The following is a 13,604-nucleotide window of genomic DNA, read 5'->3' on the forward strand; positions in this document are numbered from 1 at the left end:
GACTTTTCTAGGAACGTATGCTCTCGGAAACTTAACAGTATACCACACTATGACGCAGAATCTCTTGCAGTGTCGGCCGCTGGAGTTGCCTGAGCATCTCCGTGAAGCTTATGCGTTTATTTAACGTACCTGTAACGAAACGTGCTGCCCTTCTTTGGATCTTCTTTGTTTCCTGCATCACCTCTATCTCGTACGCGTCCCATACTGACGGGCAATAGTATTGGTGGGACGAATGTTTTGTAAGTTTCTTCCATAGTAGATGGACTACGTTTCTTGATATTTTCCAATGAATATCAGTCTAACATCTGCCTTAGCTGCAAATAGCATTATGTGCTCATTCCACTTTACATCGCTCCATACGCACACTGCTAGATATATTATCTAAGTAACTGCAAGCAGTGATTGTTCTGCAATTATGTAATCATTCAATAAAGGATCTTCCATCTATGTGTTAAATTTATTTATGTTGAGGATCAATTGCTGCTCCCAGCACGAAGCAGCGGTCCTCTGCACCCTTTCTGCAATTTGCTAGCATCGCGAGTTCTCAGTACATTACAACATCATCCAAGAGAAGTCTCACGGAACTATCTACTACTTCACTTATGTATGAGGATATTGTGAAAACTAATGGTCCTGTGAAACTCTTCTGGGGAACATTCGAAATCGGTTTTATTCGTATGTCTGAAGTATTCTTCTCTGCTTTCTTCTGTTTGCTAGAATCTCTTAAGTCCAGTGACTAAGTAGGTCTGATATTCCATATGATTGTAGTTTGTTCATTAGGCGGCACTGCAAAACTGTATTGAACGTTGTACAGACGGTTGTATCTACTGTTTACTGAGCTTGGTTTCACAGTATCATTGTTTTTGGAACCCATGTTGATTCATAAAAGAGACATCCGTGTTCACTCCCAATTGCTCCATTGTGCTGTGCTGTTAGAGACACTCCATAGAGGAATGTAACCATTAGAAAGCGAGAGCTACCACATGTCTTCCCTACATCAATCAAATACTGAAGATAAAAAAGATGTGTAGTCTGCCTGGCACAGCAGATGTGTTATGTGCGAGTAGTGTCAGCATGGCCTATAGACTTACTTTGCAGGTCAGCCTACACACCAGGGGCAAGAACAGAATTTTCTAGCCCCTGATGTGTAGACTGCCCGACGCAACAGACTTGTTGTATCCGAGTAGTATCAGCATGCCATATAGACTTCCTTTGCAGGATAGCCTATAGTTCAGAGACAAGAACAGTTTTCCAGCCCTCGATGTGTAGCCTGCCCTGCACGACAGTTGTTTTGCGTTGGAATAGTATCAGACTGCTTCATCAAAACGGTGGTAGCCTGTCGCTCCACCGTGCACAGCAGCCTGGCATACGGAGGTGGATGTTAAGAAGGTAGTGAAGAGAATATGAAGTGTCACTCACCAGTATCGGGGAAGATCTCGGAGAAATGCATGTGGATGTCGAGGTCTTCCGACGAGGAGGAGGAGGAAGAGGGGGAGGCGCGCGTGGCGGTGGCGGCGGCGGCGGCGGCCAGCCGGGCGGCGGAGCTCTTGTGCTGCTGCTGGCTCTGCTGCTGGTGGTGGCCGTGGTCAGCGAAGGCGGCGCGCTCCCAGCGGAACGCCTCCTTCACCTTGGTCCACTTGGAGACCTTGGCCTTGCTCTTCTGCGGAGACTGCCGTTGCTGCGGCGGCGGCTGCGGAATGTGTACTCCCACGGAGCGCGAGCGGCCGCGAGCCGTGGGGTCCGCCGCCCCCGCAGACGACGCTCCTCCCCCACCTGCTGCCGCCCTCGCAGGCGCCTGGCCGTGGCCGGCGTCGCCCTCTTCGCCGCGCAGCTGTTTATGCATCACCTGCAGCCGCTTCAGGTCTTCCAGGTACTGCACACGTCGCTGCAGCTTCGTATTCTGCTCCTGCGAAGAAGAAAAAGGTAAGAAACTTGGCAGTCAAGAGTGGTATTGTTCTCGCATTCATGCTTCTGCATTATACAGGGTGGTCAAAAATTCAGTGGTCAAGGATGATACAGGAGACAAAAACAAATACAGGTTTAACATTAATAAAATCGAAAAACTGTGTGATTGACGCAGAGTACTGTAAGCAGCAGAATAGTCCTTTATTCATGTCGGGAACAATTTGAGATGGTGTTTGTGTACGCCTAAGCAGATGGAAACGGTCGAGAGGCAACAAATCTTGTAGAAACCAGTCCAAATATGGCGTACACACAGTCCACAACTTCCCTGCACGTTCACCTGTCTGCAAGGACCCATGATCACGGAAACACACAGAAAGGGCTTGAAATGTTGTCTGATTTGGTGGGTGTTTGTGGGGATACTTGTTTTGGTATAGCCATGCTGCCTCTCGACCGTTTTTATCTGCTTGGCTGCACACCTTGTTTCAAATGGCTTTGAGCACTAGGGACTTAACATCTGACGTCATCAGTCCCCTAGGACTTAGAACTACTTAAGCCTAACTAAGCTAAAGACATCACACACATCCATACCCGAGGCGGGATTCGAACCTGCAGCCGTAGCGGTCTCGCGGTTCCAGACTGAAGCGCCTAGAACCGCTCGGCCACCGCCTTTTACCATCTTGACTTGTGCCCGACATAAGTAAAGGATCATGCTACTCTTTGGTACGCTGCGGCAATTACACAGCCAGCAATAAACAAGGAACACACAAGAGGATCTTTCATTCGTCAACGCCACCTACCTGGCAACGATGCATTTTCGGACATATGTTCATAAGACCTTTTTTCCTCCATTCCATATCAGGAAGCCGCCCCAGCAGTTTGTCGGTTTTATTAATGATCGCCCTACATATTCCGTAAAGCAATCATGTGCCCGAAACCTACTCTGTGTGAGCACTGAGCTTGCCTAAGTAATACGGGAGTGTAGCAGACAAAAGTCGTTGTGTCTAACGGTGTTACATCAAATATTAGTTTGAGATACGTTGAATTTGGTGATTTCATGCTCTTCGACACTGAGTCAATAAACGGTGGTAGCACCAGTGCCTGGAGGACAGTTGGTGCTAAATGTAAGGACATTTGCGAGACATGCATTTTGTTTACAGTGCGGCTGAAGGCGATAGTAGAATAGCCCAGCGAATGGGCTTCGAAAGTTTTCCTGCAACCAATTGTCCACACTATCGCACAATTACTGAAATCCAAACTTGACTGGAAAACACGAGCATATTGATGGTAATCAGGGCTAATGCGCAGACCACAAACGGTGTCTAGAGTTGTCGTTGAGAAAGAAGTGTTGTTACGCTTTGGGAATAATCAAGAGACAAGTACACGAGCAATTTGTGTGTACTCGTTTTAAGTGTACTTTAGTATGGGATGTGGTGCCTCAGCAGCTGCTTCATCCTTATCGCCCTATGAGAGTACAGGCCTTGTGACCAGATGACTATCTACCTCGTCTTGAGTTTGTACGCTGGTTACTGCAACAGGTTAATGAACACACTCGTTCCCCTGAAGTTGTCATGTTTACATATGAGGCTCAATTTACTCGGGAAGGAATTTACAATAGACACAGCTTGCTTGTATGGTCGGATGAAAACTCAAGTGTCACAGTTGTGTGAGATCATGGAGACGTTATGCAGTAAACATGTGGGCCGGGATCGTGGGCAGGTACTTATGAGGACCTTACAAGTTGCTTGCTCGACTCAGGTGGCCAAAGTACTGAATGTTCAAATGGTTCAAGTGGCTCTGAGCAATATGGGACTTAACTTCTGAGGTCATCAGTCTCCTAGAACTTAGAACTACTTAAACCAAACTAACCAAAGGACATCACACACACCCATGCCCGAGGCAGGATTCAATGTTCTTGGAAGTTCTCCTGCCGACGTTATTGAATGCGGTACCCATTTATATCAGAAAAGGGGGGGGAGGGGGGGGGGGGTTCAGGGTGGGACCCCAGAGCACCTTGCAGATCCAGTCCGAGCAGTAATAATCACTGCTTACCCGCTATCGGTGGATCGGTCAGTGAGGACTTGTACATTGGCCTGCAAGATCCCCAGACCTCACGCCATTAGACTTCTTTCTACAAGGTGCATTCAAGTTCTAAGGCCTCCGATTTTTTTTCTCCGGACTGGAAAGAGATAGAAACATTCGCATTGTTTTAAAATGAGGCCGCGTTTCATTGTCAATACGTCCGAGAGATGACAGCACCGTACGGCAGATGGAATTTTACCGCCAGCGGGGAGAATGAGAACTGTTTTAAATACTGAAAATGGCGACGTTTTCCTTACTTGAACAGCGTGCAATCATTCGTTTTCTGAATTTGCGTGGTGTGAAACCAATTGAAATTCATCGACAGTTGAAGGAGACATGTGGTGATGGAGTTATGGATGTGTCGAAAGTGCGTTCGTGGGTGCGACAGTTTAATGAAGGCAGAACATCGTGTGACAACAAACCGAAACAACCTCGGGCTCGCACAAGCCGGTCTGACGACATGATCGAGAAAGTGGAGAGAATTGTTTTGGGGGATCGCCGAATGACTGTTGAACAGATCGCCTCCAGAGTTGGCATTTCTGTGGGTTCTGTGCACACAATCCTGCATGACGACCTGAAAATGCGAAAGGTGTCACCCAGGTGGGCGCCACGAATGCTGACGGACGACCGACCACATGGCTGCCCGTGTGGCATGTTGCCAAACAATGTTGACGCGCAACGACAGCATGAATGGGACTTTCTTTTCGTCGGTTGTGACAATGGATGAGACGTGGATACCATTTTTAAATCCAGAAACAAAGCGCCAGTCAGTTCAATGAAAGCATACAGATTCACCGCCACCAAAAAAATTTTGGGTAACCGCCAGTGCTGAAAAAATGATGGTGTCCATGTTCTCGGACAGCGAGGGCGTAATCCTTACCCATTGCGTTCCAAAGGGCACTACGTTAACAGGTGCATCCTACGAAAATGTTTTGAAGAACAAATTCCTTCCTGCACTGCAACAAAACGTCCGGGAAGGGCTGCGCGTGTGCTGTTTCACCAAGACAACGTACCGGCACATCGAGCTAACGTTACGCAACAGTTTCTTCGTGATAACAACTTTGAAGTGATTCCTAGTGCTCCCTACTCACCTGACCTGGCTCCTAGTGACTTTCGGCTTTTTCCAACGATGAAAGACACTCTGCGTGGCCGCACATTCACCAGCCGTGTTGCTATTGCCTCAGCGATTTTCCAGTGGTCAAAAGAGACTCCTAAAGAAGCCTTCGCCGCACCCATGGAATCATGGCGTCAGCGATGTGAAAAATGTGTACGTCTGCAGGGCGATTACGTCGAGAAGTAACGGCAGTTTCATCGATTTCGGGTGAGTAGTTAATTAGAAAAAAAATCGGAGGCCTTAGAACTTGAATGCACCTCATATGTGGTTACATGAAAGACGAGATATATCGTACCTCTGTTGAATCGGAGGCTGATTAGGTTACAAGAATTCGTGCAGCAGCCACACAAGTACAGACCATACCACACATTTTCCGGCTAACACGGGATCCCTTCTATGCTTATTTGCCACATTTACTGTAAAGTAATTGGGACCAGAACCATAAAGCAATGAAAAAATTTAACACCGTTTTATTCTCAATTACTCATAATAAACATATGCATACACAGTGTTCCAACAATATGCGTTCCCGACACATGTTTATTTTACGAAATATAATTGTTTTTACCTTCGTCACCATCCTATTTAGTTTGGCCGCTGAGTTTCGAACATCCGGTATATAAGAGGGCGGTTTTGAAAGATTGGTAAATCTCTACCAAATAGCTGACAAGCTCGTTAAACCAAATGACTGTTGGTAATCGTGATTAATGAAACAGTCCTGCTAGAACTAGAAGCTGTCAACATGTAGGACCAAAGAAAATGTCCTCTCTCCAGCAAAATCCGCCTATTCGCAACCTGCCGGTTTGATAACAATTGTGACAAATTTGAAATAGCTACTCCACAGCTTTGCTCCCTATCAGTTTATTTGTTTCCTGTCCTCAAAAATGGCTTACAATTAAGGAATCTGTGCTGAAGGAATAAGACAGACTGCCCTGTACCTCTCGGTACATTGATCGCATTGGAGATTATACCGCGATTACTTATTCAATGTTGGTTATAAACGTTATACCGTAGGTTTCTCAGTAAACGTATCATTCTATATTTACATGCAATATCTGATCAAAAATATCCGGACAGCCATATGTAACGAAGAAGACAGTAGATGTCACGAGTGATGGACCCGTCAGCGTAAAACGAAGTTCGGGGAATTGTGTTGTCAGTAAAGAAGCAGTAACAGCAGAATCTGTCGATCGTGAGAGCTTAGTGACTGTGAACGTGGACTAGCCATTGGATGTTACCTGCACGTTCATCAGGAACATTTCAACCCTTCCAATGCTGACCACGTCGACCGGTGGTAACGTGAATCTGAAGTGGAGAAGTGAAGTAGCAACCATACCTAACACAAGACGAGGCAGATCTCATGTGCTATGACAGAGACTGTCGAATATTGAGGAGATTGGTTGCAAAAATTCCCATGAAATCAACGGAAGATTAATCATACAAAGCAAGTTTTAACGGCTGGTACTGACATCACTTTAAACTTCCGGGCTAATAATCCGTTGTCGATATATAAAACTTTCTGCTAATGTTTCCTTTCCTACTGTGGGAGACATCTTCAGAGGTAAAGTGGCGAACTGCAATGAGAACTCAAGGGAGCGCAGAATATACGGGCAGTTTAGAGGGCACCACAGTTCATCAAGTAACGTCAGCTAGGAGATTATCTTTGGTAGTGGCAACATTCTCGATTGAAAGTAATCGGTCGGCATTCTTACGCTGAGATAGTGACATCAAAATTTTATATCATTTAACACCTTCCTTTTTCCTTTTAAAATTATTACGGTGCTCATACATACGGGCATGATAATGCGATGTTTTCGATATGACACTCGTCTCAGTGAATTTTATTTCGTGATCACCCTCTGTGTGAAGATGTTCCGCTACGGCCGATTTATCCGTATGTCATATGTGGAAATTCCTCTTGTGTTCAACCAGACGGGCATTAACACTTCTTTTGTGGTACCTATGTAAACCAGTCCTAAACTGCAAGGAATTTTATATACAACCGGTGTAGCCAAAGGATGTCGTATATCTTTTGCTGATCTCAAACATTCTTTTATCTTCTTGGAGGGTCTGAAGGTAGCTTCCACACAATAATTGCTGAACACTTTCCCAATGTAATAGTACTGATGAACGGAAGAAATCACTTGTGAGATTCAAAGTGATACCGTCTCAAGAAGCAACTCATTAGCCCGAATGAAATTTTCACTCTGCAGCGGAGTGTGCGCTGATGTGAAACTTCCTGACAGATTAACCACGGCTAGGCTGTGGCTAAGCCATGTCTCCACAGTATCCTTTCTTCCAGGAGTGCTAGTTCTGCAAGGTATGCAGGCGAGCTTCTGCGTAGTTTGGAAGGTAGGAGACCAGGTACTGGCGGAATTAAAACTATGAGGACGGGTCGTGAGTCGTGCTTGGGTAGCTCAGTTTGGTAGAGCACTTGCCCGCAAAGGCAAAGGTCCCGCGTTCGAGACTCGGTCCGGTACGCAGTTTTAATTTGACAGGAACTTTCAAGTAGCTCATTGACTTTCGCATGGAGTTCAAAAGAATTGGGTACAATGGTCAAGCAGCTCCTCATAAACCATAAATTTCTGTAGGCAATGCTGAGCGACATATGAGGTGCGGCAAAGGACGATGCAGCTGGTTAGTGAATATCTCGAATCGAGGGAAGTGGACTGATGAATCACGCTATATCCTGTGGCATTTCTATGGAAGGATATGGGTTTGACGATGGCTGGAAAACGTTATCTGCCATCATTTGTAGTAACACTAGTGAAGAACGGAGGACGTGGCGTTAGGATATAAGAGCGTTTTTCGTAGTTAGTGAGTGGTAGCCTTACTGCTCTGAAGAAAACAAAAAATGCTAAAGGATATGAACACATTTTACAGCATTGTGTTCTGCGCGCGGTAGGGGAGCACTTGTAAGACGATGATGGTTTGTTTCAGGATATCAGTGCACCCTGTCATAAAGAAGGATATGTGAGGCAATGGTTTGTGGGCAAAAAACTTTTTTAATTGACTGGGCTGCCTGGAGGTCCAACCTGAAACCATTGAGACAGCTTTGGTATGAGGTAGAACGTCAAATTCGCTCCAGACCCCAGAGTCCAACAGCACTGCCTTCAGTCGTTTTGCCTCTTAAGACAGAATGGGCTGCGATTACAGAACAGACCTCCAGAAGCCTCGTTGAAGACGTCCCCATAAGAGATCAAGCCGTCATAAAAGCGAAGATTGGGCACACGCTATATTAATGTCCGGTAATAAACTTTTGGAAAACTGGCATGTTACCAATTGGAAGAAGGAGCATTTGTAATTCTTTATGCATTGAGGCGCCAAAGAAACTGGTGTAGGTATGCCTGTTCAAATAAAGAAATACATAAACAGACAGAATACAGCGCTGCGGTCGGCGACGCCTATATAAGACAAGTGTTCGGCGCTGTTGTCAGATCTATTACTACTGCCCACCAATCGAAGGTTATCAAGACTTAAGTGAGTTTGAAGGTGGTGTTATAGTCGGCGCACACAACATCTCCGAGGTAGCAATGAAGTGGGGATTTTCCCGAACGACATTTTCACGAGTGTGCCGTGATTATGAGGAATCCGAACACCAAATCTTCGACATCGCTGTGGCCGCAAGATCTTGCAAGAACAGAACCAACTACGACTTAAGAGAATCGTGCAACGTGACAGAAGTGCAATCCTTCCACAAATTGCTGCAGATTTCAGTGCTTCGGAGCCGAAGGCCCACTCGTGTACCCTTGATCACAGCACGACACAAAGCTTACGCCTCGCCTGGACCCGTCAACACCGACAATGGACTGTTGATGATTGGAAACATGTTGCCTGGTCGGACGAGTCTCGTTTCAAATTGTATCGAGCGGATGGGCGTGTACGGCTATGGTGACAACCTCACGAATCCATGGACCCTGCATGGCAGCAGGGAGCTGTCAAGCTGATGGAGGCTTTGTAATGGTGTGAGGCGTGTGCAGTTGGGGCGGGACGTCTGATACGTCTAAATACAACTCAGACAAATGACAAGTACGTAAGCATCGAGTCTGACCACCTGCATCCATTCATGTCCATTGTTTATTCCGACAGACTTGTGCAATTCTAGCAGCGACATCCCATACATGCAGAATTGCTATAGAGTGGCTCCAGGAACGCTCTACTGAGTTTAAACACTTCCGCTCGCTACCAAATTCCTCAGACACGAACATTATTGAGCATATATGGAATGCCTTTATGAGAGATCTCATCCATCCTCATACTCTTACGGATTTATGGACAGCCCTGCAGGATTCATGGTGAAAATTCCCTCCAGCACTATTTCAGGCATTAGTCGTGTCCATGCAATGTCATGTTACTGCACTTCTGCGTGCTTGCGGGGGCCATACACGATATGAAGCAGGTGTACCAGTTACTTTGGCTTTTAAATGTAATTTGTTACGTCATGACCGTTTGGATACGTAAAAAAATATTCACATCACAGGTTTCGATAAGAAGTTGCTATTTTGAGATCTGCTTAATCTACTAAAAAACTTCGTGCAGTCGTTTATTATTACAATGAATGTACATTATTCCATCACATCATGATTTTATCAACAGAACTTCGACAACGAGAAAAATTAATCTGTTATAATTATCTTTTTGTGCTTCAGTTCATTCCGTATATAAAGAGCTGGTGAGTGGAGTTACAGAAAATTGCGGTTACGTGTGTAGTCTGTCCGCAGTTACTATCTACAGCTTTCTCCTAGATTTTAATTTTGCTTATGTCTAGAGTGTTTCGTGTTCATGTAGAAAAACTGGTTGCGGAGACATTAAAGAGGAACAATATCTAATTTTTGAAATTCTGTGTAATAAGTTTTGAGTTCTGATTTTGATTCCCTAAGATGTCCGCCTCCATTTCTGAGTAGTCAGCCTATATTGCTGCCATGCAGAGGACCTGGATTCATCTGCCGGTACTCTCAAGGGTTTTTACTTGGTGAGAGGATTGGCATGGGATACACACAGCCTCTTGATCCAATTGAGGAGCTAACTGACCGAGTAATAGCAGCTCCACGGTCTGGAAAGTCTGCAAAACGGCCAGGAGAGGGTTATGGTGACAAGCCCCTCCATACTGCATCCGCATGAACCCGGAAGGCAGAGGATGAACACGGCGGCTGGTAGGGATCCCTTGGGCTTCACGGCCTTGCCGAGGAGCTCGTTTTAAAGAGGTATGTAATCCTTACCTGACACTGAACATTCGCTGAAATCTGTTGGTATAAAATAAAGAAAGGCGAACTAAAGAGACGGCAATGACCTCTTTATGACACTTGCAGGAGGAGACAGCTGTCTTGCTATCACTGTAGTGAGGTACCACGTAATGAATTGTTTTGTGCTCCTGATGCCTTGGAAATTTTTCAGCTCGTTAAGATGACCTTCCGTCTTGTGAAACCCGCATCGTGTGCCAAGAGCGGGTGGCACCCTGTAACTACAGCTTAATGAACTACCAGGCGTGCCGTGGCCTGTGTTGTTAGATTGCTTGGCAGCGTTTCGCGGCCCAAATAGCCAACTCGCCGCTACTGACCTATTCCGGTGAGCTTCAAGCTCACTTCACAGCTGGTAGCACCTACAAAACACCACAGTTCTGAAGCGTACGACTTGGTAGGGAAATGCTCTTTAGTTAAACTTTTTCTTTACATCTCAATATACGAACGGCCTTTTGTCCGGAAACTAAAACTGGCAGTACCACTGATCATACATACTCGTATTAGGGACCATCAAAGGGTTTTCATTTGAAGGCCATACAGTCCAGAATCGATATGCCAATGAGGCAAAATCGCCGTGAGCATTAAGGCAATCAAGCCATCGACGTACCAGGTTGAAAGTACCCGTTTAAATTTCTGCTGGAGTCAATGTCACATGTTAGATTAAAATCTTATAACGAAGCCCTAGAGCATTAGGCTATCCACCTCCAATATTGCACAGAGCTGCAAAACTACTGTACGCTATCGTAGACTCCCATAAATAAGCGTAGACTTCGGTAGTTTTCCCCTTAGCCTTGGTCATTTAAGGTGATAACCGTTTAACCTAGACCTAAGGTGTGTTACTTTCGTATCGGGCGTCACCTCATTTCAATCCCTTTCTTTGCGTATGCGGTCAGAGTCTCAATAGACTTCACTAGAAAGCGGAAACGGTTACCCCTATAGTATCTGTGCGAGAATATATAAACTGCAGCTCAACCTACGGAACTGTTTTATTCTACATAATCATCCTGTCTGTTACTTAAAAATAAACAGTACTTTTAGCAAAACTGAAATTTTCAATGTTTAATTCAGGTTTTATTTGAAAATTGTTGGTTGGTGTCGTGAAACAAAGGGATGATACAGTAAAAATAAAATAAAAGGAAAACAAAGATTTACCATATAGCTCTCGAAAACATAATTTCATCAGAAATACAGAAAATTAAGAAAAAAAGAATGAGAAATAAAACGTGCCAGAGTTCACCTCAATGTTTCGTTGACATTATATAAAACATGTTTCTGATATTCATAAATAACTGCCGAACTTATCAGTAGTAATAGGATACTCTTGCATTTGATTTCGATGAAGAGAGTTTTGAGTACAAAATAACTGTATTAATTGAATAGCTTTTTTATGTTTTTGCATGTAAACTATATTTACGACGAAGATAATTGCTTAGATTACTTAAAAATGCAGAAGTTAGGCGATGGCCTAACTTTTATTACTTACAAAATGCCATTTATACGTTGTATGGATATAAAACACACAACGGACTAACACTGAACGAAATGCTGTTCTAATTACGGGCAATACAAATACACAGACAAACAAAAGACAAAGAGAAGTCGTCTGTTCCTAATTTCGCTCTCAAGTATTCATTTATGTTTCTTTTCTAAAAATGTTACCAATGCTATCGATAATCCTATTACTTACTAAATCATTAAATACTACACCAAAACTACCGAACTGTAGTTTTGGTAAACCACAACTCTAATTATGCATTTTAACTGTTGTCACTTGTGGATGTCATGCATATTGTGCTAGACAATACCTTTGTGGCTTGAACATCCATTTGTGTCAATGTATGATTTTACGAGTGGGTGTCTATACTTCCGTAAAATTTTTTGTAACTATTACTTATCGAATTTGGTTCCTTTTCTGGTTGAAATTTGTAACTATTTTCAATAATTTGTTCAACAGGCCCATTTCCCTTCTTAAAAAGACATACATATCTTTGTCAAAACAATGGGAAAGAGTTAATAAATCTTTAATTCTGCAACTGTTTGACTGTTATTTCCAATCATGTTGATTGTGTTTGAATATTTACAGACAGCTAAGAGAAAGAACAGAACTTATTTTCCTTGAAGATTCATTGTTCGTGCATACATTTAGTTCATACTGTTGTTTATACATGTAAGCAGAAATTACTTATGTTACATTATTTCTTCTCGAGGAATTATTTTGTGAAGAATCTGTGATTTTGAAAAGAAGTTAACCGAAATTTCGATAAAATGAAATGTTTCTGCTCCAAAATTGGTATGCTCTGCCTCAGTATCCCAGTCCATACCAGGTTATGCCAATTCACCCCAAGGAGTATGCCAACTAACTCAACACCCGGTGTCAGTTGCCACAGCTGCTTTAAGGACCATTTTTGTTTGGAATTACCTAAATACATATTTAATTAATGGGTTCTACAATAATTTTGTAATCAACAAGTTAAGCTATTGGTCGCATTCACCAGAATCTCTTCCAGTAATGCACAAAAACATAGAAAAATCAGAAACCAAAATCTGTGTCAACTGGCCCCTTCCTCCCTCAAATTTTCGTATTTATTTTAGACGCTTCATTGTTTTCTGTGAAGCACAGTGCTTGGAAACGGTCCCTGAAATGATTAAATGCGATTGGTACACGGTCTAACTCAGTTACACGCAGTGGCACGAGTCCCCACAAGTAATATGTTTTATAAGCTCGAAACATCATAGAATGCTTCCAAACTTATTGATGCTTTCCATAGCATCAGTTCCAGTCTAATTCAGTTAGATTAAATTGTGGCTAATTTTGTATTTATTGAATCTGTTAGAGCAGCTATTTCCGCCCTGAAACGACGATCTATTCTCTGCTTGCACATTCCTCTGCTAAATGCGTAGGTAATAGCTTGCTGGCTTCTAAAAGGAAGTATCGCTCAATAAAGCAGCACAGGTGTAGCCTCAAAGTGCTAATTTCATGCATCGTTGGGTATCTGTGTCATCAGGAGATTTTGTAACAGTGTGCGTGCAGTTTTCGGATACCTTCCGCATTCCATGTTTTCTCTGTCGATGCACTGTCTGGTTAAATATGAAATCTATTTCTATGTACAAACTGCAGCTGACAAATGGACCGTTGACGTCTTTTACGATTTCTGAGAGAGGCGATATTGACGACGTATGATTCGTGATGTACACTGTTGTGTCTGTTAAAAAAAAAAAATGGTTCAAATGGCTCTGAGCACTATGGGATTTAGCATCTATGGTCA

At 43.7% G+C, this 13,604-nt stretch overlaps 1 protein-coding gene across 1 annotated transcript in view; it reads right to left on the reverse strand.

Moving 5' to 3' along the window:
- LOC126335742 (uncharacterized) overlaps positions 1 to 13,604 on the reverse strand; it is a 513,925-nt gene that overhangs the window by 455,302 nt on the left and 45,019 nt on the right. The window contains exon 2 of the mRNA XM_049999199.1: positions 1,420 to 1,906. Within this exon, the coding sequence (XP_049855156.1) occupies positions 1,420 to 1,906 (487 nt within the window). The remainder of the gene's footprint in view (positions 1 to 1,419; positions 1,907 to 13,604) is intronic.

Source organism: Schistocerca gregaria, chromosome 2, assembly GCF_023897955.1.
Source record: "Schistocerca gregaria isolate iqSchGreg1 chromosome 2, iqSchGreg1.2, whole genome shotgun sequence".
In the NCBI taxonomy this organism is placed as follows: domain Eukaryota; kingdom Metazoa; phylum Arthropoda; class Insecta; order Orthoptera; family Acrididae; genus Schistocerca; species Schistocerca gregaria.